The sequence below is a fragment of the Molothrus ater genome, chromosome 3 (assembly GCF_012460135.2).
Source record: "Molothrus ater isolate BHLD 08-10-18 breed brown headed cowbird chromosome 3, BPBGC_Mater_1.1, whole genome shotgun sequence".
NCBI lineage: Eukaryota > Metazoa > Chordata > Aves > Passeriformes > Icteridae > Molothrus > Molothrus ater.
In genome coordinates, this window is record NC_050480.2 from 46,609,047 (window position 1) to 46,635,875 (window position 26,829).

General features: G+C 36.3%; 2 protein-coding genes across 2 annotated transcripts in view; one reads left to right on the top strand and one right to left on the bottom strand.

The window, feature by feature from the left end:
* Window positions 1-26,829, bottom strand: part of MAP1LC3C (microtubule associated protein 1 light chain 3 gamma) — a 43,652-nt gene that overhangs the window by 6,306 nt on the left and 10,517 nt on the right. The gene's annotated exons all lie outside the window — the stretch shown is intronic.
* Window positions 34-17,437, top strand: EXO1 (exonuclease 1). The gene is made up of 13 exons (XM_054514318.1): window positions 34-195; window positions 2,498-2,617; window positions 3,483-3,606; window positions 4,369-4,506; window positions 4,732-4,944; window positions 6,304-6,491; window positions 7,323-7,419; window positions 7,997-8,213; window positions 9,154-9,409; window positions 11,052-11,517; window positions 12,016-12,117; window positions 15,207-15,400; window positions 17,206-17,437. The coding sequence occupies exons 1-13, from the start codon at window positions 35-37 to the stop codon at window positions 17,345-17,347; spliced, it is 2,418 nt and encodes an 805-aa protein (XP_054370293.1). The 5' UTR covers window position 34; the 3' UTR covers window positions 17,348-17,437.

Sequence of the window (26,829 nt, forward strand, 5' to 3'; positions counted from 1 at the left end):
TGGCTCCTTTCTTTGTTTCCCGCTCTGCGGCATCATGGGCATCCAGGGCCTGCTCCAGTTTATCAAGGAGGCTGCCGAGCCTTCCCACGTGAAGAAATACAAAGGAATGACGGTAGCTGTGGACACCTACTGCTGGCTACACAAGGGCGCCTATGCTTGTGCTGAGAAGCTGGCCCGGGGAGAGCCCACGGATTTGTGAGTCTTTCTTATGTTTCACTCTCGGCCCTTTTGCAAAGTAAAGTTTTGTCAACTTGGTGTTTCTGGAACTAAAAACTAAGTTACAGAAGTTTCGCTTCTTGCTGTTGATTCTGAATTCTGAGTTGAACTCTTTAGAAATGGAAATTTTTGGCGATAAATAAACAGCTTTCCGGCTGTGCAAAATAAATTTTTAAAATGTATATATTGGGGAAAAGCTCTAATTTTTTTTTGTTGAAATACCCAAGGCTGTATCAGTTAGGTTTTTCTTCCTAGCATAAATTGCTCTCAACTATAATCTAATTTCTCTGATGAAATTCTGTACGTGGAATTCTTTTCACTTCAAATTTAGTATTATTTTCAGACACCTTTTTTGTATACAAAGAGACTTCGTAAATACTTCTGCGTTAAAGGTTGTAATGATGCCAAGGAATTTTGAGGGATGTGTTGTGGTCTGAATAAGGTGTAAGATTTTTTGCTGAACATACTACGCTCTTAGTTAAAGTAGCTTTTCTAAATCACGTTTACACAGTTATATTTCTAGGGAAGGAAATGCACAAAAATTTGTGGCTATATTTCAGATTAAACTCTACACCTTAGATCAGGTTTGCATTTCTTGCCCATCTCTGGAAATGTGGCTTGAAGTCTTGTTTTAGATTGGATATAGGTAAGGCTGGAAGGGGCCACAGGATGTCATCTCGTGCAGGCTCCCTTAGAGAACATTACTTGGGGTTGTGTTCAGATGGCTTTCCTCCGAAGGAAGAGACTTGAAAATCTCTCTGGCCAACCTGTTTCTGTGCTTGGTTACTTGCACAGCAAGGAAGTTGTACTTATATTCTAGTGGAATTCCCGTGGTTTGGTTTCTGCCTGCTGCCTCTTGTCCTATTGCTTGGCACCACCCAGGGGCCCTTGGATCCATCGAATGTTTGATTGGAGGCAAGAGAGAGCTGGTGCTTTGCGAATGGATTCAAATGTTTACTGCTGCTTGTGTTAATTTGAAGAGCTGTGCAGTTTCAATCCAACCCTGTCTTGAAGGTAGTGGAGGCTCCTCATAGTCCTGAGAATAGGATACACTTCAGCTGAGGAAAAAATTGACTGTCAGGAGAAGTAGTCATAGGAAACTTTGGAATGGTTGAATTTGAATACATGAGTACTTTATGGGTAAATCTTGTTCCCATGCACATATGATCCTAGACTGGCACCTTAACTATAGTGTAGAGTCCTTTCATACTTTAAAATTCATCTGGATGAAGGTTTATATAGCTACAGTGGTATTTGCTCCTGTCTTTCAAAAATCATAGTTATTTTTCTGCAGCTCTAAATCTAGTTTCTTCAGTGCTTGTATCCTTGCATTCTAAATGCTTCCAAATCCCACTCTCCTTCTCCTCCCTTCCTCTGTTGATGGGGTTGCTCTTGCTGTTTTAAACAGTGTCCTTAAAATAAAAAAATTGATTTTTTTTTTCCTTTGGGCATTGATCTACAATGTGCTCACAGCAGTTATTAGATTCTAGTTCTGTGCTGGTGATAAAATGATCTCATACAGATCTGTAGAAATTACAGGTAGGAAGATGAGAGGTCTGAGGGAATAAATAACATCTGGAACACCCAACAAATATTTTTTCAAGGGATGGGTTTGAAGACTGGCTGGTTGCCTCCTGAGCCATATACTATCTTCACAGTTTTTACGGAAGGGAAGTTTTTCTGACTTTTGGAATATTTTCAGTGCTGTGCCTGTATTTGTAGTGTGGGAAGATACGTTTGTATGTCTTGTCCATAGGATATATCCAGTATCTGGAGGGAAGAGTGGATAGTTCTACAAGGAGAGATTAAATAACCCCATCACTTCCAACTCTACCAAAGTGCATTTAGTCTGCATTTCTGGGGAAAGGCAGACTTGTGCTAGTCTGCTTCCTGTTTGCCTGGCCATTGTGAATTGACTTGCTGAAAGTAGAAAGACAATCCATGTTTTAACTGGTTAAATTTTTGTCAGTACTGAATCCTAATGTAGCACAATCAACCAAATTATACTTGAATTCTTATTTCATTTTGTCTGGGAGAGAGGAGCAGTCAACCCAGTTCTGAATTGGGAAGTGGATTTCTCTCAGTAAAAAAATCAACCAAACTGCATTCAAGTGTTCTTAGTTTTTTGTGATGCTAGGGGAATGTACAGCCTGGTATGATTTTTGAACTATAGTTAGTCCTAAACTTATAGCTCTCCTTTCCTGCAGCTGGAAAATTGTAATAGACTTGTGATTAACAATAAAGTATCTCTCTTTTCTTACTTTTGTTATTGTTGATACAGTTATGTAGCTTTCTGTATGAAACTTGTTCATATGCTCCTCTCATTTGGAATTAAACCAATTTTGGTATTTGATGGATGTACCCTACCCTCTAAGAAGGAAGTGGAAAAGGCACGACGAGAGTAAGTACCAAACTATATTGATTTGCAAGCAAAGCAGTTCTATCACTATAGTAAAAACCAAAAACCCTCCAGCTAGGAAATAAGTTCTGGTAACCCCCCCTGCAAAGTAGTGTGATATTTTTTAATTTACATCTAAAATCAAACAAACTTCTTAGAGGTTTTATTCCAAAAATAGAGATGCACTTCATAAATGAAAGCCTTTTTATAAAGGAAGGAAGTAAGCCTTTGAGCAGTAGTTCCTGTAATGTATTAGAGGCTTTTAGTTTACCCACACTTGTGATCTCTGGACAAAAATATTTTTTCCCAATGTAATTTTATTTCAAAATAGTACCCCTGTCCTCATCTTTCTCTACAACTAACAAGATAAAGTTGTTTCAAATTTGGATTCAGGTCCCTATTAATGGGACTTTTCACTGAAGCTATGAGAATTTTTCAGTATTGGTTGTCATTTATGAAGTCTCATGAGACACATGCTTTCTTCAGCATGAAATGAACAATTTCTGATTTATGAAATTAAGTAAATTAGGTTTTCTGTCCTCTAAATCAATAACTATCTAGTGTCAGATACTCCCAACTCCCACTAGATCTATTTTACTGCAAGCTGAGTGGGTGCATTTCTTCTTTTACACTGCTGATTTCAGTTGCTATTTGTCAATTATTATCAATTTCAACATTCAAATCTAGTTGTCCTTGTCTTTGCAATGACATAGTTATTCTTTTGTTTTAAAAAATTATGCAGTAGCCCAGATTTGGAAGGTGTTATGATTTTCCCCCCTTTCTTACCTGTTTCTCTTAGTCCCTTCTGCTGTTTGTTTTTTAAATGAACAATAATCTGAGATTGGTGATATTTTTATCTTTCTATTAGGAGGCGTCAAGCCAGTCTCCTGAAGGGGAAACAATTGTTGCAGGAAGGGAGACTGTCAGAGGCTAGAGAATGTTTTGGGCGAAGTGTAAATATTACCCATGCTATGGCTCATGAAGTTATTAAAGTAAGTTGTCAACATTATTGATAATGCCAGTTAAAAAAAAAAAAATCTCTGCAATAGGTAGCATATCCTACTCTGCATTTTTGTGGCTACATCACTGCTTATTCTATATAGGAAAGAAAAGTATTCCCACCTGCTCACTCTGTAATGGACTTGCATGTTATTGGATTGTGTTAGGCACAATTAACAAGCTTGACGTTTATTATGCCCATTTGTATAAATAATGATGTGTCAAACAAAACACATCTCTTCCTACCGCTATGAACTGAATTGGAACCTGTTTTACTTTTGCAGCACAAAAAAAAACCTAATTTTTTTTTTTTGCATTTTTTTCCCTTGTCTAGTTTCTGAGCATAGACTACAGAAAAAAAACCTGGCTGATTAAAAACTGTTCTAGTAGTTTTTTGCTGTACTTTCAATGCAGTCAAAGGGTCTTCATCAAAAAGTATTAAGTTTGTTCTAGTACTGTTCTCCTTTGTCCAGAATATAACTTGCATGAGTTCAAAGCTGTCACCTGTGGTCAGATGTAGTGGCAATAGTGTTATAGGAGAAGTTGTTTTTGTAAACCATATATAGACCTAAACTGCTTTAAAGTGGAGTTTTTTAATATGAAGTATTGGACTCTTACTGGGGGCAGGATGGGTGTGTGATTAAAAAGGTCATGGTTTTGGCTTTTTAATGTAGAGGTTTTTATGCTTTCAGATCTCTTAGGGTAATTACTGAAAATTAATGCAAAGTACTCGTGTGCTTCTTGTTTATGTACAGGCTGCACGGGCCCAGGGAGTTGACTGTATTGTTGCTCCTTATGAAGCTGATGCTCAGCTGGCTTATCTTAATAAGATTGGCATGGTTCAAGCTATAATTACGGAAGACTCTGATCTTTTAGCTTTTGGATGTAAAAAGGTATGGAAGAAAATACTAATAACCTTTACCTCTTGCTGATATCTGAAAAGCAGGGTTTGAAGTTGCCAAATGTGTTTGATGTATCGATTAACTCTTCTACAGCAAGAAGAGGGAAACAGAAGAGATGAGAATAGCACTTTTGTGCTCCTCTCTTGTTTCCACCAAGTGCAATGAACCACCTTATATGGGTGAAAATTATTGTTTTCACTTCCTCTTAATTTTCAGGTGTTTCTGAAAATTGACAAGTTTGGAAATGGACTAGAGATAGATCAAACTCGACTGGGAAACTGCAAGCAGCTTGGAAATGTATTTACAGAGGAGAAATTCCGCTACATGTGTATTCTTTCTGGTTGTGATTACCTCCCTTCAATTCATGGAATTGGGTTAGCTAAAGCATGCAAGTTACTAAAATTAGCCAGCAATCCAGATATTATAAAGGTAAACTCAGTTTTGCTTTGAGTTTTGTTTTTTAGCAGTCTATATCAGTATATTTGAAATTTAACACTGAACTGAAAATATGAAGCATTCTTGTCTTCCTCCATTTTGAGGAGAATACTAAAAAGTATTTTTAGTATTCTTAAAAAAGATGTTGGCCTAAACTTGCTCAAGTATTGAAGTTGATATATATTTATAAGAAAAATATCAAAGTAAGCTTAGATAAAGAATTGTTTTAATCCTTCGAGGGTATATTCTGTTTGAAGGGAAACTTAATTTTTAGTAAGACTTTGATATTTTTCATACTCCACCCCCTCCCCCTGGCCCCATACTGCTTTCTTCTGCTTCTGTGGATTAGTTATTAGAACTGCTCAATGAGCTGTAACTTCTGTGTAAGTACAGATTTATCGGGGGGGGGGGGCAGGACTGCTCCTCCATACGTATTGCTTGGCATACGTATGGATATGGACATTTCTATATTAAAAACTGTATGGAAGAAAAGTGTGATATGATGCCAAACAAATTAATTGGTTTTTTTTCTTGTTCAGTGTATGAAATTAAAACAAATCTTGTATTAGGAAATACAGAGGCTAAGAGGGTGGAAATAACTACTTCTGTAAGTAGTATGGGTAGTAAGGGAGTAGAGAGGTTAAGAGCTAATAACAATAGTTCATGGGTCTGTCCTGAAGGAGGTAAATCTAATCCATAAAAGCATTTTAATATGCAGTTTAATTAACTTAGTGTGTTATCTTCTTTCTTAAATTACTTGTGTGTTTTAGTGTATTTTATCTTTTTCTCTCACAGACAAAGAACTATGATTTTTAATTTTAAAGTGTTTTTTATCATATAGAGCAGACATCAAAGTAACTGGTTTTGCTTTTGAGGAAGTAAAAGGGGAACTTTGCACTTTTCCCGTGCAAATCATTATTTGCTTTAATGTATCTCTGAGCAAAATCCCAGAGTTTATTCTGGTTAGTTTTGCTTTTTTTTTCCTTTTTAAGAGCACCCACATATTGCTTATATGTCCTGATAATATGAATGATAAAAATTTCATGTGCATTAGTTTAAATGAATACACCTTAAGGAGACTGTTTTTCTGATCACATTTTTTATTGATTTATTTATTGATGGAGATGTAAAAATTGAGTTGTTATTTTTGTAATTGTAGACAATTTGAGTGGGAAAAGAATGTACAGAGTTCTATTTTCTTTCCTTCCCCTATTTATGTTGAATCTGCTTGTTGCAGTAGGACACTCATTCTACATTTAATTATAAGCAAAGATAATTAATATTTGAAGTGTATTTAAACTTTCACATAACCTGTTAAAATGAAACAGTTGAGTAATTTTTTTTTTTTGACAGGTTATCAAGAAAATGGGGCAGTACTTGAAGATGAATATAACGGTACCGGAAGAATACATACAGGGCTTTACACGAGCTAATAATACATTCCTGTACCAGTTAGTTTTTGATCCTGTCAACAGAAAATTAGTTCCTCTGAATGCATATGGAGATGACATTGATCCCGAAACACTAACTTATGCAGGACGGTATCCTTTGTGTTTAAAGGGCAGAATGGGGAAATAAGGGTGAGCTGATGTGGTATCTTACAATTTTCATTGCATCTGTGGTGTACTTAGATTTTTTTGTTGCATCGCTGCTTTGACTAAAGTCTGGCTTTTCTGCAGTCTTAAGCTTTTGTGGGGATTTTCTTCTTTTCTCCGATTTTAATCAATTTTTTTTAAATGCATGGGTAACTAAATGACCTCTTATTTATACGGGCAGAAGTTATTGATCTGGTTGTTTCCTTTAGAAATAAATTGTTTAATACAGTTTAAATATAAGCTGACTGCTTTGTGGCTGTCTTGAATTTCTGCCTGTGTTGTGTGTTATAATCTCTTCCAATTTAATTCTTGCAGTTTGTGCTCAACTCAGTCTCTCATCTTAGCATTTCCTGTTATACCAGATCCCACTTCCTACAGAAAAGGTAGCATTTTGCCACATCTGTGCAGTGTAAATATCAACATGTAAGATTAGGAAAATGAAGGAAGAGACGGGACTGCTAAAGTAGTTACTGGCTTTGTATGTTCAAGCCACCTGATCTCTGGCATTTGCAGAAATTAGGATGGAAATAGCTGGTGACTGCTGCTGATAATTGAAGGATTTAATATTGACTTACATGATTTGCCAAAGGCTGCAGATCTATTACAATTGCTGTTACATCAGATTGAGCCAGGAGTAGTAGTATTAATCCTTCAGGTTAATATTCTAGACATCCTTTTTAGCCAAAAAATGGGAAAGCAGCTGTTCTAACTTACATTCTATTTCAACAAATGTACCATGAAACATTCAGATATTTTCCTTTACTATGATGGGAACAGACATTTTGGTGATGATGCTGCTTTTCAAATTGCTATTGGCAATGTTGATATCAATACAATGGAACAAATTGATAATTATAACCCTGACATGGCACAGGTAACATCTTTATTATGAAGTTAGATATTGAGAACTTGATGTGGGTCTGAATGTTAATGGGAAAATGTGATTGTTATCCACAAATGAATTGTCAGTGAAAGCTCTCATGGTATTACAGAAACTGTGTGCTTCCACACACGTAATTCTCATTTTTTTTAAAGGTAGAGTTTTATTTTTCATGGCATTTAATATCTGTTTTCCTTTCAGACTTATTTGCTAAGTCCTTAAATTTACTTACAGAAGTAACTGGTTTAAAGAGAAAATTCTCAAAGAGTCTTGGATTTCTTCCAAGAATAATCCTCAATTGTTTCCTGAATGGAAATAAATTTTAAACTTTAAATTTAGTCTGAGATAAGCAGTTAGTCACCTGTGCCATATTGAAATGAAGATATCATGGGAGCACAACAGAAAGTATGAAAAGCATGAGAATTGTGGGAACAAAAAAAATTGGTTTGTGTGGACTATGTCACTAGATGTACAAACGTCAACATTTCCTTCCTTGCATGCTGAGTCAAGAAATCATATATAGAAGGCAAAAGTATAAACCTGTGTCTTGGTTTTTAATTGTTTTTTGTAGCCTGTGCAGCAGAGAAGTTGTGGCTGGAATGACCGACATGATAATCATATCAATAGCATTTGGAGCAGAGAATACAAGTTTGGCCCCACTGAAGATCCTGCTCCTCCTAAAATGCATTTCCCAGAGAAACCAGTAACCAAAGGCATGGAGAAAATAATTAGTGTTAAAGGACTAAAGCTTGCAGGCAAAGAGCTCTTGTCAAAAAGGCCAAGGAGTGGTATGTTTATATTAAATAAGTATATGAACAACAGTAGAAGGCTGTGTGAATAGAAAAGAATTTATCTTGTACTTTATGGTATGAGGCTTTAGAGGCTTAACTCTTGAATGTTATTGTCTGTATTCTGATTTCAACAAGCTACAAGACTAACAAGCCATAATATTAAAGCCTTGATGATGATTAAGGGTGACAGCAAACTTTCAACAGGACTTGATCTTAATCTTTGGTTTGCTATAAAACTCTGGTGGTATCAAATTCAGCTTATGTTTAATACAAGCTGTATTTTGATATAGTTTTGGTTTTAATTTCTATCTTAAAATGGCTTGTGAAGAAGTTAAAACAGCTTGTTTTCCTAGCATTGCTCTTAGGCCAGACTGAAAACATAAACAATGTTATCTGTACTCAGATTGTGCTGCATCTATCCCCTGTATAGGTGCTCTTTATGCCAAATTTTTCACTTTCTCTAGTGCATCTGTGTTATCTTGTCTTCTATGCCACCTGAGTTATATGTGCTCAGATAAACGGTGGGCTTGTAATAGAAGAGGCACTTTTTATTCCTACTGTGCTTTATTTTAAGTGTTTTCCACTGCTTCCTTTGCTTTCTGATTATACTGCTGGAGTTTTCTTTTTTTCCTTTGGTACTCCTGGTATCTTCCTATTCCCTTGCTTATCAAAGTCTGTAGGTAGTTTAGCAACCTGCCTCTGAATCAAATGTAGCTTCATTGTAGTTGTTCTGCCTTCACTCCATCTACCTTTTCACTGAGTTATTTTCAAGGCAATGTACTAGAACACAATGGCATTAAAGACATCTAAACTCTATTTTCTTACCAGACCTTACTAGTATTTTTAAGCCTGTGAGAGTAAATATGTAATGTTTAGTTGTCTCATAACTGGTTAATTGTAGAATGTGCTTTTACAGTGATGCTTAAATTGTCTTTAGATTCAGAAGAAGTCTCAGATGGAGATCTGTTAAAACAATATTCATTTTCAAAAACAAAAAGAATCAAGAAGGAGAATGATAATGATGGTCAAGCACAAAACAGTGTGTCAGCAATACAAAGCCTTGATTCTCCAGGCATTTCCATCACTCAAGAAAGCTCTAACTCCCTACCCAGAGTTAGAAATAAATTTGCTTCATTTTTACAAAGGAAAAACAAAGAGAAGGATGCTGTAATTGTTCCAGGAACAAGAAGCAGGTATGCTTATGTCACATGTTTTCATGAGTAGCAAAATATTATGTGCTGACCTGGTTGCTAAAATTGCCTCAATACTGGAAATAGGAAAAGTGCTACCTCAAACTTTTTATGCACCTGTATTGCATCTCAGCCGAGATGGTGGATCCCTTGTGCCAGGCATGTTGTCTTTTGGGGGACTGATAATGTTCATTTTTTTACTGCCAAAGTGAAGACTGAGACTATTCATAGAATGGTTTGGTTTGGAGGGGACCTTAAAATCATCTCATTCTAACCCCCCTGACATTGTCAGGACACCTTTTTCTAGACAAGGCTGCTCAGAGATCCATCCAACCTGATCTTGAGCACCAGTGCACTACCACACTCACATTCACCACAAGGTGAAGAATTTCTGCCCAGTATCTAATTTCAGCCTCCTTCAACTTAAAATCATTCCCTCTTGTCCTGTCACTACATGCCCTTGTGAAAGGTCCCTCTCCAGCTCTCCTTTAGGCTCCCCTGCAGGTACTGCAAGGTGTTATAAAGGTCTTCTGGAACCTTTTCTTCTCTAGGCTGAACATCCTAGAGAAGAAAAGCTTTCTCAGCTTTTCTTTATAGGAGAGGTGATCTGCCTCTGTGATCAATTTGGTGGCTCTCAAGAAAATAGTTAATATCTCTGGGTATCAAAATCAATTAGGGATTGGCTGGGGTTTTTTTCCAGGTAAAGGACATGTGATATATCTCAAAAAACAAGGATAGCTATTTGTGGCAAATATATAAGCAGTTAATGAATTCATGGACTTGACGGGGCTTTTTGTTTATTGCAGTAAAGCTAAACCTGGTCATGCTATATGACAAATATCTATTCTTAACCCATCCCATTCAGCTGACACTACTGATCTCTGCAGGATCACTTTGAGAACAGGGACTTTATTAGGTTTGAGGTTTTTTTCATTTAGTCCCGTTTGGTCACATCTACTTGAATTTGTTTTGCAAAACATTATCACAATTAGGTCTATTATTGTGTAATTTTTATCTTAAATAATCTGAATATTTTTGAGCAGTGCAATTTTACAGAGTAGTCTTAATACCTTAGTTGTAAAGCACATCTTTCTGAGCTGAAAGTTTTGGAAAGTTTTTTTATTGCATGAAAAATTAAGAATTGTCACTGATTATAGGTTCTTGCCTAAACCTGTTCTCAGTATTCTCAGGAACTGCTGCTATAGCATAGAAAAAAAGTATTAAGGTGCTATTTTCTTTGATAAGTGGTGCTGAAGTATTTCACTACTAGCTTTATCACCATTAATTAATATATTCTTAAATTTGGTAGGCTTTCTAGATTTTCCTCATTCAGGGGAAGAATCTTCTTACCATTTCAGTCAAAGAATACCTTTTTTTACAGATGCTTTTTCCTGTGTGGTTTGTTTGGGGGGGAGGGGGCGGGGTGGGGTTTTTTTATTTGTGTTTGTTTGTTTGGGATTTTTTTGGTTGGTTGGGTTTTTTTGCTAAATGTCTCCCTGAGGGACTTTTCCTGTTGCCAGAGTAATTTGTCTGCAAGTATACCTGGAAAATAAAATTGATGGATAGAGACAATGATGCAAAAGAGTATGTCATCATCAAAAACTTTCTTCCCCCTTGATTTCACCTTTTTTTTTTCCTTTTTTAGGTTTTTCTGCAGTGATGCAGATATGTTTGACTGTAGAGCAAAGAAGGAAGCTGCTGATCTAACTCAGGATGCTGAGCAGGACTGCCAGAAACAGGAAGCAAAACACGTAGCTGAAGATGTTTCTAGGTTTTCAGAAACTGAAAAATCATCACGGACTGTCTTTACACCTCCTGGAGAAATGCAGAAAAGTTGTTCCCAGGGGTTTAGCAGCCTCAAAAGTAACTCAGGAAATCTTGGTCTACCTCACACTGTATTTTCACAGCAGTTTCACCAACAGAAAAACAACTGCATTGTATCCCAGGAAGATCAGATTAATGCAGCAGTGTGTGATGAATCAGAGGAAGAGTCCTCCCCCTTAATAGAACTGGAACAGTCATCACAGTCTCATGGGTCTTCTGAGCCATCAGAATGCAGTTTGGAGTCTTCAGAAATTCTGCAAGTGTCCAACAACAGCTTAGGTGCAAAGGTAAGAAAATTAGACATTGTTTCAGCATTTGTTTTCACTTTAAATTACAAAAGAAATTATTTAGTCAAGTCTCCTTTTCAGAATGGTGCCCTACAGATGACGTAGCTTGTGCTAACAAAACTTATCTCTAAATAGAATCACAGGATGATCATATTCTTGTCAATGCTTAACATAATTGTACAGAATGGATTGACATTCTAGCTTAAGTAAAATCTGTTCTCTGGTTTTAGTTTGTTCTGATTTTTCTGCTGCTATCACTGCAGTGCCTCATAAACACACCTGGTAGGCCACCTTTTGTTCTCTGCTTTTAGTCCCTGAAGTGCTTTCAGAAGCATATGCATGCCTTTGTAGTGTTGCTTGCTAAAAGCCAGGTTTTTGTATGAGTTCTTAGAACTGCTGAAAACGTTGTAGCTTAAAGTATATACATGTAGCTATGAAAGCATATATTGTGTTTACAAAAAGACAACCTGTTTTAAAAAGATCAATTTTCTCTTGAAGGAATCTGATTCTAGTTCAAAACTGAATGATGATCAATGTTCTCTGTCTGTGCTATTTTCTGCTGGTCAAACTAACAAAAAAAATACAATCATAAAGACCAAGGTAAGAATTCTTTTAATTTTATGAGCTTTACTAAACTCTGAAAATCAGTTTCTACTAGTTCATTTTAGAACTTGTAATGAAAGACTTAAGCAATGTAAATGTTGACAAGACAAAGCTTTATTCTTGTTCATCTACCCTGGAGCTGGGGTGAAATATAACCAGCTATAATTGGTTAACAGAGTTGCAACTTGTCTGGGGATTTTAAACACTTCAGTGTAAAGTAAGCCAAGGTAAGAAAATCCATTTCAGGTTCTATGATATAAATTGCAGTAGTGTTCACAGTCCAGATATAGTCACAAGATGCAACTGTAATTTGACTTCTCTGTGTTTGCTTGTATGTACAAGAATAAACTTATGTTCCTGTTCAGTGGAACATTTCTAAGAGCTTAATATATTTATCTAGTTGAAAACTTCTAAGACTTTTAACAGCTCTGACTCCTTAGGTGTTGTCATTAGAATTGACCAAAAGATGTAAGAGGCAGATGTTTTCTATGTATGCCCCCTAATAAGCTTTTGTGTAGGGAGACTAAAAATCAAAAGCTTCTCTCTGGAAGACAAGAATATTGTGTGTTTTGTAAAATAGTGACATCGTGTGGTTATTGTTAGGAACTTGTTTTAGGAGCAAGTTACATTTGTATTTTGGAATATTAACATTTTTCCTGCTTTTCCTCAACAAGACTGAGCAAGGAAATTGTCCTGGCATTAAGAATTTTTATTGCTTTGGTTTTTAAGGCTGTGTTTAATATGTTTTACATTATTTTGCTCACCTTAGAAGGTATATTGGGAGAATGAATATATTAAATACTGGGTGATCACATTATGGAAGTACTGATGTAATATAGGCATTATGTAAAAACAGAATTTCAGCATGCTTGGAGCCCTTCAGAAAATGAAAGCTGCTGAAAATCTGTGAGGATGATAGGGTTAGTTTAAAACAAGTGGTTAGTAGGAGGATTTCCACCACTTATTGCCATGGTCGTGAGTTCTCTCTTCCTCTGTTGTGTGCTGGGAATAATAATTATAAAGAATTACATCAGCAAACTGCTTGGCCAAAAAGTAACCTGACAGCAACAACCAAAAAGTCAGTGATGTGGTAACTTGGGCCCACCTAGACTCTTGGGCTCCTGTGAGTTGTCACACCAGTGAGACCATGGGAGAGCGAAGGCAGAGATAAGGAGCACCACTTTTGGCTCAGTTTTCTCTTAAAATTTATTAAAATCTTGTTAGGATGTTTATTAGGATCCTGCAAGTGTAAAAAAAGGGAAGTGTGTGCTGGTGTTAAATGCAGCAGAAAATACCAAAGGGGAAAATGAATTCCAGATTTAGGGAAGAAGCAGTTAATCACAAAATGCATAATTTCTTCTGATTTCGGTAAGCTCAATATCAGCTATGTAGATTTACTTAGAGGAATTTAATAACTGGGGGAGGCAATCTGAAAAGTTTGTTAGCTCTTATAGTGATTCCAGTCCAAAGTAGGAAGTGCTACCTATTTAATTCTAATATCAAAACTAGTTGAAGCTTTTTACTAAAAAATGTCTGTGATACAGAGCTCCCCAAGACCTCAGGTTTTTTCCTATGATACTATTTCAGCTGTGCTTTTTACTGCTAATTATTTTTCACAATTACTGTGAGCTCAGCAAAGAGTCTAATACTGATTATAGAAAAGAGCATTCTGCTCTGGCTTTAAATTTCTTAGCCTACTTTTGAGATGGCTAAATTAAGTTCTAACTCAGATGTAATTCAGAACTATAGGGATACGTAGGATTTAGGTGCTTTATTTTAATGTTCCTAGTATTCTTGTTCCAATTTTTAGCTCACATTATAGACACTTTTTTTCCCTCCTTGGAATACCAAGATCTGCTTAATATATTTAGGTAGAAACAGTGCAATTTCAATAATAGAATCATAGAATCATTAAGGTTGGAAGAGACCTTTGCAGTCAGGTCTAGCTGTCAACCCAGCACTACCACGTTCACCATTGAACTGTATCCTGAAGTGCCATATCCACACAATTTTTGGACGCTTCCCAGAATTGTGATCCTGCTACTTCTCTGGGCAGCCTGTTCCAATGCTTTATGACCCTTTGCAGGAAGAAATTTTTCTGAATATCCAATCTAAACCTTCCCTGGTGGAACTTGAGGCCATTTCCTCATGTCCTATTAGTTGCCTGGAAGAAGAGGCCAACCCCCACCTGGCCACACCTTCCCTTCAGTCAGTTGTAGAGAGTGATGAGGTCACCCCTGAGCCTCCTTTTCTCCAGGCTGAACACTCCCATCTTCCTCAGCTGCTCATCATCAGACTTGTGCTCCAGACCTTTCACCAGCTCTATTGCCTGTCTCTGGACTCATTCCAGTGCCTCAATGTCTTTCTTGTAGATAGGGACCAAAACTGAGCACAGTATTTGAGATGCAAAATAATATATAACAAATGTGTGTGGTGGGGGGATGGCAAAATGCCCTGATGTTTCAGAAGGAACTAAGCTATGAATTCTCTTTGAAGAAAAGGCTGCTGAGATGTTCCAATTTAAGTCTGGTTGTATTTAAGAGAGAGATTCTGGCCAAGCACAGCTTTTCTGAGCTCCTGGTGTAGAAATTGGATAAGGAAGTCCAGGTAGAGGTTTAATGATCCTTGGGGTCATCGTATTGTTACCTGTGCTCTTGCTTATGGCTCCGTCTTCATGAAATCCGAGTGAGACTCACAGGGAGCGCTACCAGAGAGTTGATGCTCTTAAAATTCTGAAAGATGGCATCACATGAGAGCACAACAAATAGTCTTCAAACAGATGAAGAAGTAATTATTCAGTAGGTTTTAAAAACTGAATTCAAAATAAATTAGTATTTACAACCTTAATATGAAGACTTATGGAAGCGGGTTTGCCAGTTCTTACAGCTGCAGGATGTCTTGTGTTTGAGATATCATGTTTTAGATTATAGACTATCTAAATATACTTTGTTGTGGCATTTCAGATTGCATTATCTCAACACAATGAAAAACGCTTTATTTCTTTGATTATAAGCTTTGCAGAATGATATCTGTTGCTTGCAGGTTGTCATTTTAACCATGTGCACTGCAATTTTAAAATCCCACAGGTTCCTGGATTACGTAAATCCAGTAATATAAGGTCACATATGGTAACAAAGCTCAAGCCATTGATACCTGCTAAAGTTAGTGGACTAAGCAGGAAACTGTCACCAGTGCAGAAGAAAAAGGACTGTGATACTGAAAATAAGCTGGGGCTGCAATCCACTATTGGGGAATTCTGGAAAAGCTTCCAGTTTAAAAGGTGAGTTGCTTTAACCCTTTACTTAGTACACTGCATGCTTTTTTCCCAAAGAAACAATTTTCAAAACAGACTCTATACATGTTCTCCATACAATTCAGTAAGGATAACAGTGCAAGATTAGATATTTTCTACATAGGATTTATAACTTCCTAAGCTTGATGTAAACATGAAGCATGGTTTTTTGTAAACATGTTTTTATAATTAGTTTTTTCTTTCTAACCAGGAAAAACTCTAGATAAAATTCACTTACTGAATTTTATTGATAATTACATTAACTTTCTATAGTTGATATGAAAATCATTGCCATTGTTTGTCATCAAACACCAAAAATTATTTATTGACCTAAATGCAAAAGCTGCATTAAAGTTGCTAAATTTAATTGAGTACAAGACTGCTTCTATTTAACTCCATGTCACTCACATTTGGAGATGGCTGATTGTCTGAAGTATTCTGCTTTCAAGATGACAGTGAACGGATGGAATATTTCTGTTAGCCGGAGTATCTGCTTACAAGAGACATTCTTGCAAATTCTGTTGCTTTTCCTTGTGGAGATGACTTTTCTAATTTGAACTTTCTGCAAATAGCTTCAAGGTTTGAATTTGAAGGGCAACTAATATTTTTAAAAAGTACAACAGAATCTGAAGTGTACTTATCCTGACTTACACTTTGTCCATGGGCTCAGATAAAAACTCCTGGTGGCAAGGTTTCCCAGCTTTAAGTAGAGATCTCAACTTTGAATTAAAAAGTCTTATTTAAATAAAAGTATTTTCACTAACTTGAAACCAAATGTGAGTAGGACAAAAGTATTCTTTGCACTGAGTAGTAAATGTTGATATTGGTGAGCGTGTGTTAATTCAGATGAATGTATTTTAGTAAGTTTGGGCCTTAGGGTAGATTATTATAAACATACAACTGTTTTCTGTTTAAAAAGTATGACTTGAAGTATTTACATTTTCAGAAATTTTACTTTTTATTTTCTTCTTATGGGGTGTAAGAATGATTGACAGTTTCAAGGAGGAAGTGAAAGTGTTTTTGTATCTATTGCTTGACCTCTATTTGGGAATGTCTGACCAGGGTTGCTCACTGGGAGAAAATTCATAAATTTGGATTTATCAGAATACAGGCAGATAGACCAGTGTGAGCCTAGGTGGCACTCTCTGCTGATGGTTGCAAGACTTGGCTCCCACAATGCACATTTTATCCATCCAATTTTGGCTGGTTTGTAACCTCTGGCTGTTTATACTGGGGATATATATTTTTCTATTACTTCTATGTAAGCAATAATTTCTTAGCTTTTAGGGGATTTTTTTTCTCAACACATTTCACAAATTGGGCTTTTTACTGCTAGAACTTGCTTAGCTCTATTTTTTTCAGATTTTAAGATGTTTCTAAATTAGCCTTATGTTTTAATAGTTGTTACCTTCTGGCAAATACATCATGTGGGACACTAACCTGTTCTGCCTCAATGTCAAGGCTCACAGGATAATAATATAAAACTACACCTATTCAGAAGACCTAAATGTTAAGGAAGCAGGTACAACCCCAAGCAGGATAGGGTACATACAGTCTTTCATAAGTAAAGCTAACAGCTCTCATTCTGTTACTTTCAGTGAAGTTGTTCAGTTGTACTAAAATTGAAATTAAAACTTTTCATCAGAATTTTTTTTTTTACTTATTCATAGGTGTAGTGGGTAGTTAGGTGATGGGTCTTGCTCTGTTTTAACCTGTATATTCTTACAGGCCTGTGGTTAGCAACACAAATTATCATTCTTCAATTTTGTTTTGTCTTTGGTTTTTTTGTGCAGAGAGTATGAAAAACTTCCTTCTTGTAGAAAGTCAGATCCTTTGTCTCCAATCAAAGATAATATACAGCTCACTCCAGAAACAGAAGAAGAAATCTTTAATCATCTGGAACGTAGTCATGTTCAAAGAGCTATATTCCAATGAACTGCATGCTGTTCATGATGGGATGGATTTTCAATCATTGTCAAAATTTACCTTTTGGATATTTCATCAATATATAAAAGATGCTTTGGAAACCAGCAATGTACTTTAGTCTGACTAGTGATTTATCATCTCTTTTATAAAAGCATGAATTCAAAGGTACCGTTCTATACTGTCTGGAATAAAATAATTCAGATTCCTCTGTTCTTTTAGTCAAAGTCCCCATGCTAAATTTTTGTCCAAACACTTCTAGTTGCCCCTGGGCATTTGTGTGTCTCACATACAATCCAAGTTTCTACAAGAGCAGCAGAACAAGTTTGTGTCTTAATTTGTAATAATTAATATTTTTTGCCTCTTTCTTTTTTCCTCTTGAGGTTAATCTGGATTCACTACAGGTTTAAAACTGCTGTTAAGTGTGCATGACAGTCTGCAGTATACTTCCAGCAGTCTGATAACTATATCTTTTCCCTATAAGGTAAGATCTGCTCACTTGACAGTTGGCTTTCTGTTTGGTTCAGTTGTGTTGGCGGTAGGAATAACTGGGGAAAGGAACTGCAGAAAGGAATATCACAAATATCTGGTCCCCAAATTGTCACATTAATAGGATGCAATCCAAAAAAATATAATGTATTCTTCAGTTTAACATGTCTGTTTCACGTTTATATTCTCCAACTACAGACACCCAAAATGCCAGTCCTCAGAGGTAGGGTTACAAAATAGCATTGTCATCACAACAGGCCAAGCTTCAGTGTTCACCTAAAGGAAGAGAATGCAGGAGACTGGAGCCCTTGCTGTGTTTGACTCAATTACCATGAAATAGTATGATGAGATTTCAGATTTTTACCCTGCAAATCAGGATTTGAGTGACTGTTAAAGGTATGTTTGAAACTTTCCTATTTTTAGGAGTGATAGTATTTCTGCAGCAGATGAAGGTACAAAAAGATATCTTAACCTGTGAAATATATAGTTTCTATTCCTGAGATTAATGCTTTCCCTCAGCCTTTGAGCTTTTTGCAAGAGTTTCAATTTTGAAATTATCTCTGAGAGGCAGAGGTTTTCAGGTTGCAAAGTACTTTTTTTCCTCTCTTAAGAGAATGTCAATCTATGAAACTGAAGTGACCACCTGAATTAAATTACAAAGAAGCTGCTTAAAAGAAAAATTTGATTGCCAACTTTGAGGGATCAGCCCTCTTATTTCTACATTTGTGTTGAAGGTATGGGATACAAGGAATTGAAGCTAAGATGCTCTAGGACAGGCTTTGTCTCATATGTGCACCACCAGAAAGTCCCTACCACTGAAAAGCAGTATTTTAATATTGATCTTCAGAGAGGACTGTCTCAGGTAGGATGTTACAAATGTAGGCCAGGGATAAATGTTTGTGTTTCCAGTCATAGAACTGTTGCCTAGGATGAATTTTTACGTGTTTCTACAAATAAAATAAAAATGACAGAATGAGTCTTTAAAGGGAAAACAGAAAAATAGTCTGTTTTCATCCATTGCTTATTTATTGGTGTGGGAGTTGCAAGGTTTTTAGTACAGTACATCCTTGCCTTTTTCCTGCCTCTTCAGTCAAAGGGCCACTTGTTCCTGCTTTAGTGGATCATCATAAGAGACAAACTACTTGTTTTTGTGCTAGCAAGGACAGGTGATTTTAAGGGATTGTCTTTTGTGACAGCTACATTGTATGTTCTTAAAGCAGATTTCTTAAAAATACTTCTGTATAGTTCCTGATTTGTGTTTTGGAGATCTTGGGTACTGACTTCACATTACAGAGGCTTCTTTTCAGGAATAGATGCATCTGATACATTACATGTAAACATGTAACATGTGTAAGCATATAATAGTATTTAAGTTTTATACTTCTAATGGGAAGTTACTGTGTTGGTGTTTCCTCTGTGGAAGGTACAAGAACATAAATACAAATGGATTAGTGCAAGACTTTATTCCTGAGTTTAATAGGGTAAGGTAATATTCTATAGTAAAAATTATTATGTATCAGGATAGGAGAAATTATTACACGTTATGATGGCCTGGGGAGGATAAAATATAACACAAAGAAAAGAAAAAGGAAAAAAAAAACCACAGAGGAAAGAGAGTTTGGTGATTGTAAAAAAGCAGGCGTTTAAGAGTTGGGTAGTTGGAAAACAGGTGAGTAGGAGGAATTGAAAGCAAATGGCAAACAAGGCATAACTGTGTGTTGCTTGCTTTATAATCTCATAAAATAGTAAATATACCTTTTTAATATCTATTACTAATATTTCTAATTTTATTGGCAGGACTTCAGAGTATTTTTACAAAATTGATGGCATTGCTAAACCGTATTAAAAGGGTAAATCTGGCCCAGAAAAACTAAATTTACTAATGGTGGTCTAATCAAGCTTCACTTTTGAAAGTGCTGGCTGGCCATTCCTTCATCAGAATTCTCATATAAATATGCAGTATCACAGAGAATTAATGTGAGCGTGTGATCATCCAAATCCAGTCATGGTTTGGAAACTGTAGGTGACTTGTCCAAATTCAAATGAGTATTTCTGCTTAAATCTTTTTATTCCTTCTCACACAAATCAGTACAGTAGAGTCATTTTTATGAATGTATGTGAATAAGGATGTTTTGAGGTCAATTAGCAGCTCTTAGCATCCTTTTTTTTAACAATAAGCTAATTCTGTTAAATGAAAAACAATTGTAGATGTTTCACCTCACCAATTTTTCTCCAATTAAGATGATTTTAAATTAGCTAATGCTAACTTTAGTGTATTAAAACCATTTTCATTAGCAAACACAATGACCTTCAGTATTCACCTGAATTACAATGAACTTTTTTTTTTAAAGTTTTAGGTAGAACATAAGTAACATAAGTATTGATTTAAAAAGAATTTCTAGTTTAAATATCGAGAACACTGACTTCTGAGATTAGGGTTGCTAAATGCAAGAAAGCATTGAACATTTTTGATGGGTTTTTGTTAGGGGATTTTTTTTGTTGTTTGGTTGTTTTGTTAATAAGGTAAATTGCTAAACAAAGTAGAGTTCAGTTAATGGTCTAAAATCTGATCAAAACTAAGCTGGATTGTCCTGTCCAATATTATATGCATGTTCACAGGCTTAAATAAGCTAATATTTGTATTGGCTTAAAAGTCTGCTTTTTGGAGGTCAGTCACATTAAGAACATCCATCTTCTCACTAAACTGTAAAAATGATACAATTTTGGAGGCTTCTGTGGTTTGTCTTGTTTTTCTTGGTTTCCTGTGTCTGGCATGCACATTTTGCCAATGCCAGAATCCTGAAGTGTTATCAGTTGCACAAATTTCTGTCTGACAATAAAGACCAGGAGACTGTCAGTTTTCTTCATGTTAATGTGGATTTTGCCCACTTTGATTTCACAACTTTTAATAGCTTTAGACATGCAAGAACATTATGCTCCTATGTTCTGGTCAGTATTTTTAAGTCAAATTTCAGCTGGCTTTGAAGAAGAAAAAAAAAAAACCATACCTACTGGCAGTGCTTAGCTGAATAAATACAAACTACATATAAATATCACCATAATTGTACTAATGCATCTTTTGCATATCCTCAGGTTTCTTTTTTAAACAATTCTTTAAAACACATAAAAGCTTTGCATAATAGATAAGTTAGGGTAGTCAAAGTGTAGTTTTGGGGTTGGGTTTTTTTGGTTTGGGTTTTTTTTAGCTGCCATTATGCTATTTCCTCAGCAAAAACAACATGAAAGACTCCCCTTCTTTGCCCTAGCCCACATTTTGATTAATTTAGATATTAAACCATCAAAATGCTTTCTTATCTGCTTTTTAAGCCAGCAGTGGCAAGTGGAGAGAAGGAATTTTGTGAATTTTCTGAAAAGTTACGATAGCCTGCAGTAGCAATTTTCCCAAAACTAATGATTGTTTGGTCTGTCTTCAAAACAGTCCACACAAGATTTCTGTAATTTCCCAGGTTATAGATTATTATTCTCATCTTATTTACTCAACCTTGAAGTTAGTTCACTGAAGTCATTACTTGTCTTCAAGGGAACACTGACTACTGAGCTTTACAGCTAAGAATTTCTGTTTTCATTCCCTCTTTCAAGTTTTGACTTGTTTCATAATGATGGCATGAAAGTGGAACGGTGATTTAAAATATACTTATTCTACCTCTCCTCCTCTACAGCAAAGGACAATATTTGATGTGCAGCCCCACTTTCATTTTCCCATGCAAAGCTGTAATTAAGCACTAAGAGACTGTGAGACTAGATGCCTGAGAAAGTTCTATTTTACCTGAGACTCACTGACTTCTGTGGATCAACACAGGTGTTTAAAAAAACCAGCCAAACTTGCTGAATTTGTTTCATGTTTGCCCAGTACCAAGTCTAATAGACCACTGACCTCTGGTGAGTATTTGAAAAACAAAATCCTTCAAATTCTGCTAGGAAATCTCATTAAGATCTGTTCCAAATCCTCTTAATAAAATACAGCACAATTTAAGGCAATACAGCAAAGTAAGAGTAGGGGAGGTGTTGCCAATTATTAGAATTAATATTTGGACTACACTGGTCTAGAGCATTAACTAAGACTATTTTCATAACAAATAAAAATAGTAAATAACACATTGCTATATTAAAGTTTTAGAGCCAATTGTGAAATCCAATTAACAGATGTTCAATTTCTTTTCATGAAACAGTGTTTCAGCCTAAAAGTACAGAGTACTTTATTTTGCACGGTAAATGAGAGCTTACTCCTCATTTGCTGGCATGCCTTGTAATAAAGGAAAGGACATATTTACAAATTTCTGGCCTTAGGACCCTGATCACAACTCTATACCTGAACTCAGCTTTTACAAGGAAAGACTCTGAACATACATCTTCAGTTGAACTGTTCAAAAAGCTCCCACCAACTATCACCAATTTAAAGCCAAATAAAGCAGTTCTGGAATACAAGCATTTTATGCAGAGTGTGTAAAGTGCTTCTTCCACTCTTCTTGACACTCTCCAGTAGCAAGGAGTACTGTTTTGGGCACCATACTTGAAAAATGTAATCACCCTGGAGACAGTCCAGCGAGAAGTAAAAAGAATGAGTAACAGTCTAGAAGGCAGTATGAGGGAGGGTGGAAGGAATTGGCATTGTTTAGTCTAGAGAGGAGAGAACTAAGGAAAGATGGGATGTCAGCCCATAAACAATGAACACTGTTTCTGCAAAACAGAAAATATCAACTACAGATTGGGAGCCAAGCAATGAAAAGTACACAGCAGGGGACCTTCAATCTTGTGGCTAGAGTAATTTCCTTAAATAAATTGGTAAAACGCTTAAGGTTTCCTGGCTGCATTTCATTTTCAGTTTAAAAATTAAGTACTGGTATCTGCAAAGATGTAAAGCACAAGTAAACTCTGTATATAAGCTGTAACTTGTAGGCCAATTCAGAAGCCTTAACAATAAGCTTTCTAGGATGTCTGGAAGATTGATTTTATTAAACTTGTGCCTGCAGTAAGTCATGCCCACTTAGCATGACAGGATGCTAGTTGCTGAATGCAACTGAGTTGTACATAATTAGTGCAAAGTTTATAAGTAGCAGGACTCTATTTTCATTTGGGTTTTTATTTCATTTTTCAGACCAGCAAGAACTGGTCCCCTGGGGGTGGAAGTGGTTCCATCCCAATTTTAATAGAATTCTTTTCTTCTTGTGGACCACTGAACAGAGGTATTAATTTTGCTCACAGTTGGTGTAGTTAATTTTGTGTAAGATCTAACCCTCTTTCTATTCTGAGTCTGTAATGTTTTCAGAATTGAAAAGTGGCTTTAGAAACTTCTAAACCAGCTGTTACGAATCTTTTCATGGTCAATGAGGAAACTGGTTTTCCCTTTTTAGTTCTGAATGTTTTGGACCTGAGTTTTCAGCCCTGTCTTCTTGCTTCATTCCTACTCTTTTCTAGGGATCTAAATAATAAATTCAGTAAGTATAAGTAAACCAGAACATTGCATCTAGATATGCACATTGAAAAATCATAAAATTAAAGGATATTTTAGGCTCATATCCTTCTGAACTGAAACATGGAACTTTATACTTCTTGTGCAGGGAGGAGTATTTATATCACTCACATTTATTTTATTTGTGGTTCTAGAGACCTAGTAACTTGGAAGAGACCATTTACCAGTGATTTGCAAATGCATCTAGTCAGAAAAGAGGCTCAACCTGGGCGCCCCTTTCCCCAAGGGCTACTAGAAATCATCAGATATGGCAGGTAGAGGAAGTTACTCCATCACAATTGTATTTTACTTTTTGTGTTATATTGTGCCATACCTTCATAACTCCTTAAGGATAAAAGTTTTCTGAAGTACTTACCTGCTTGATAGAATACATAAACATACAGCTGTCACATACAACTGTAATGAGAGTAAATTCTGAGTTGCAGTCATTTAGCTTTTATAGGTCTCAATAACAGATCTCAAAGCAACAAAGGTCAACAGTACTGTCCTCATTTTTTTTTTAAATAGAAACTCTCTTTGAACTGGCTTGGAGGATTAGCCACTGTTCTCCTCTCAAACCGTGAGAGAGTAAAAAATAGCACATAGATACTTTGAATCACAGTTCTGCACTGTAACAGGGAGGCGTCATTCTGAAATCATCTGAAAGCACCTTGAAAAGTATATCAGCAATGAAACTTAGACTACTAATGTGAACTGCAGGGGTCACAGATGGTCAGAAAGGAATAGTATAAACATACAAGCCCAGAAATGTCAATTCATAAGGTTGACTGTAAACTTAAAATCAGCTTTTAGGAGATCTAGGAACACCACTGCCTCTTGATTTATTTTAGGTTCTGCACCAGTAAAGCTAAGCAAGAGGAGTTGAATAATAGGTATGTGTAAAAAAGAAGAGGAGCAATGTCCAGCCAATTAGAACTTGCCTCTTATTACAAGAAAAAACATTCATCTCATTACCCTTCCCAACTGGCCCTGCTTGCATATAAACAGGTGATAAAACAATATTCTTTGAGAGCAGTTACATTTCAGCTGGAGAGCTAAGATGCACGTTTGTTCTGTACAATATTAATGAACAGACAGCACAAGAGTGCATCAGTACAGTGAGTTATACCTCTAAGCCTCCATTGTCTGGACTATAACTTATAAAGCTGCTTCTGCACTTGAGCCATGTGCCTAATATAGCTGTGGGTGAGAGTGTCTGAACATTCCTCAGCTGTGCCTGCAGGAGGAGGAGTGCAAAAATGTTGAATCTCCCACATTTATAGCTGTTGTGAAATGCTGGTGTGCTCTAGAAATCAGCATTAATACTTGAGTTTGTTTTGTGGATTTCTTATTTAAATGACACTAATTTAAGTTTGAAGAACTTAAACCTCCTATTTGTGATGTGGATTTAGATGTGAGCATGCTTGTGTCTGTATGAATGTTGAAGATTAAGAAGTTGAACTATGAGATTCCTACAACTCTTAAATACCTGTGGGTCAACCTTTAAATATTGCACATGTGTAATTAACTTCTCTAGTTAATATAGTTATTATATGCTGCCTTCCTGGGCAGCTGTAGGCTGTATAAATGTAGGTTATATGTAGGTACAAAAACAGATGATATACACTGGTTTCTATGATGCCACTGAATTCACACATTCCCGAGTTTAATCATCAAGATAAACATTATAACTTATAAAAATGAAAACAAAAATGACTTCTGAAGTGAGACACTGCAGTGTATTTTCATGTGATAAACTATTTCAAAGAAATCACTAGCCAGTGAAATCACTGAATTGGCTCCATTTGTCCTTTTACAAAAATAGATTTGGTGTTGTGCACTGAGAAGTCTATTCCAGTTGTGCTGCATGAGAATCCATTATTTATAATGGACTTTTAGGGAGAGGTTTTTTCCAGGACAGATTAAATATTTGGACTTCAGGACTGTGGGAAACCACACATCAGTTACAATGACTGTCTGTTGTTTAATTCAGGTATTGGCCTGTGTCCTGGGGAGTTGCAGCACTTGAGGACTTTGAATGTCATTCAAACCTACCTTAGTTCTACCCATCAATCTTTCCTAGACCCTGACTTGACTGGATCAGACATTCTGGCTCACAAAGTGTCTGTGCAGCTTCTGGAAAGCATGGTAGAAAAGATAATTGGTGGGGTCTTATTTGTATCTATACATGTGGCCCACTGAAGGTGAACTCCATTTGCTGGAAAATGGTAACATCTGGCAGATTTGTTTTCAGTCAGAAATTTTATTATTCTTATTTTTCTTTGTGACTGTATTTTTTTCAAACAAAACCTTACTGTTTTCAATTGCTAAGTGTTTGAAATTTGCAAGAAATTTTGCTTTGAACAAGTCACAAGAAAGCTGGACATTTCAGAAAATATTTAGAAAGGTGATATATATTGGGTAACAAGGGAGGGTAAATGCACCAACTAATGCATTCTATCAATGTTATTTAGCACTCCTATGGAGGAGAACTCTAGAAAATGACCTTTTGCCTCAGCTTGACCAGATTGTAAATGTCTGGCCTCATTAATCCAGAATGCTAGGTTAGCCTTTGTTCTAAACTCCCTCTGATCCATAAGAAGATATCCTAGGCCATTGTTATGTGGTTGCTTTAATCTCCCAGATGTCTGCACTGCTGCCAGAAAAGACTGGCCTTGTTTTTTCTTCTCTCCAGTAACCCATTGCCTTTTGCCTGCTGGTTTCCATGTCCTACCTCTAGTGTGCACCTAGCAGCTGCCTTTTGCATCAGGCCAAAGAACATTATCTGTTTGAAAACTAGTATCAAGGAAACAAAAAAAATCAGTGTGCTGACCCACAAAGGTCATACATTCATCTGCTGGACTGAAGAACCCATTATCAATTCTTCTGCCGAAACTATTAAGGAGAGAAAACTATTTAAAAAGAGTAGTTTAGGCATCTCTTATCCATAGGTAAAGTAGGTGGTTTTTTTTCTCACACCAGAATCATTCTCTTGACAATTCTTTGAACTTTCTCCAAGTTGCAACATTAATCCTGAATTGTACTCACTAGACTGAGTGTAGCAGCAGCCATTCCATTGCCAGGTGCAGAAGTAAAGTTAAAAATCTTCTCCTTGTACACATATCAAAAGGATTGTATTAACCTTTTTTTTTATGACTGGCAACACATGGTAGCTACTGTATGAGTATTCTCATATTCTTCTAGAAGACAAGGCCCAGCAGCATCTCCTGTAGTTACAGCTGTAGTTGGATTTTATACATGACTGCACTGTTACAACTGTATGTGCTCATCTTCACAGCACCCACTAGCAGTGATCTGACCTTCGCTTTTTATCACTGTCTGTTGCCCTGTAAAATATTTACAGTGAGATGGTTCTCAATCATTGTTACTCTAATTGTAATTGTGCCCTTGTGCTTCTTTTGAACACATAGGATCCAGATAGAGAGCTTCCATGTTTCAAATGAAGAACAATATGGGAAGGTGGGGCAGGGTCTAAAAGGCTCCTTTCTAATACATAAGTAATCCATGGCACATG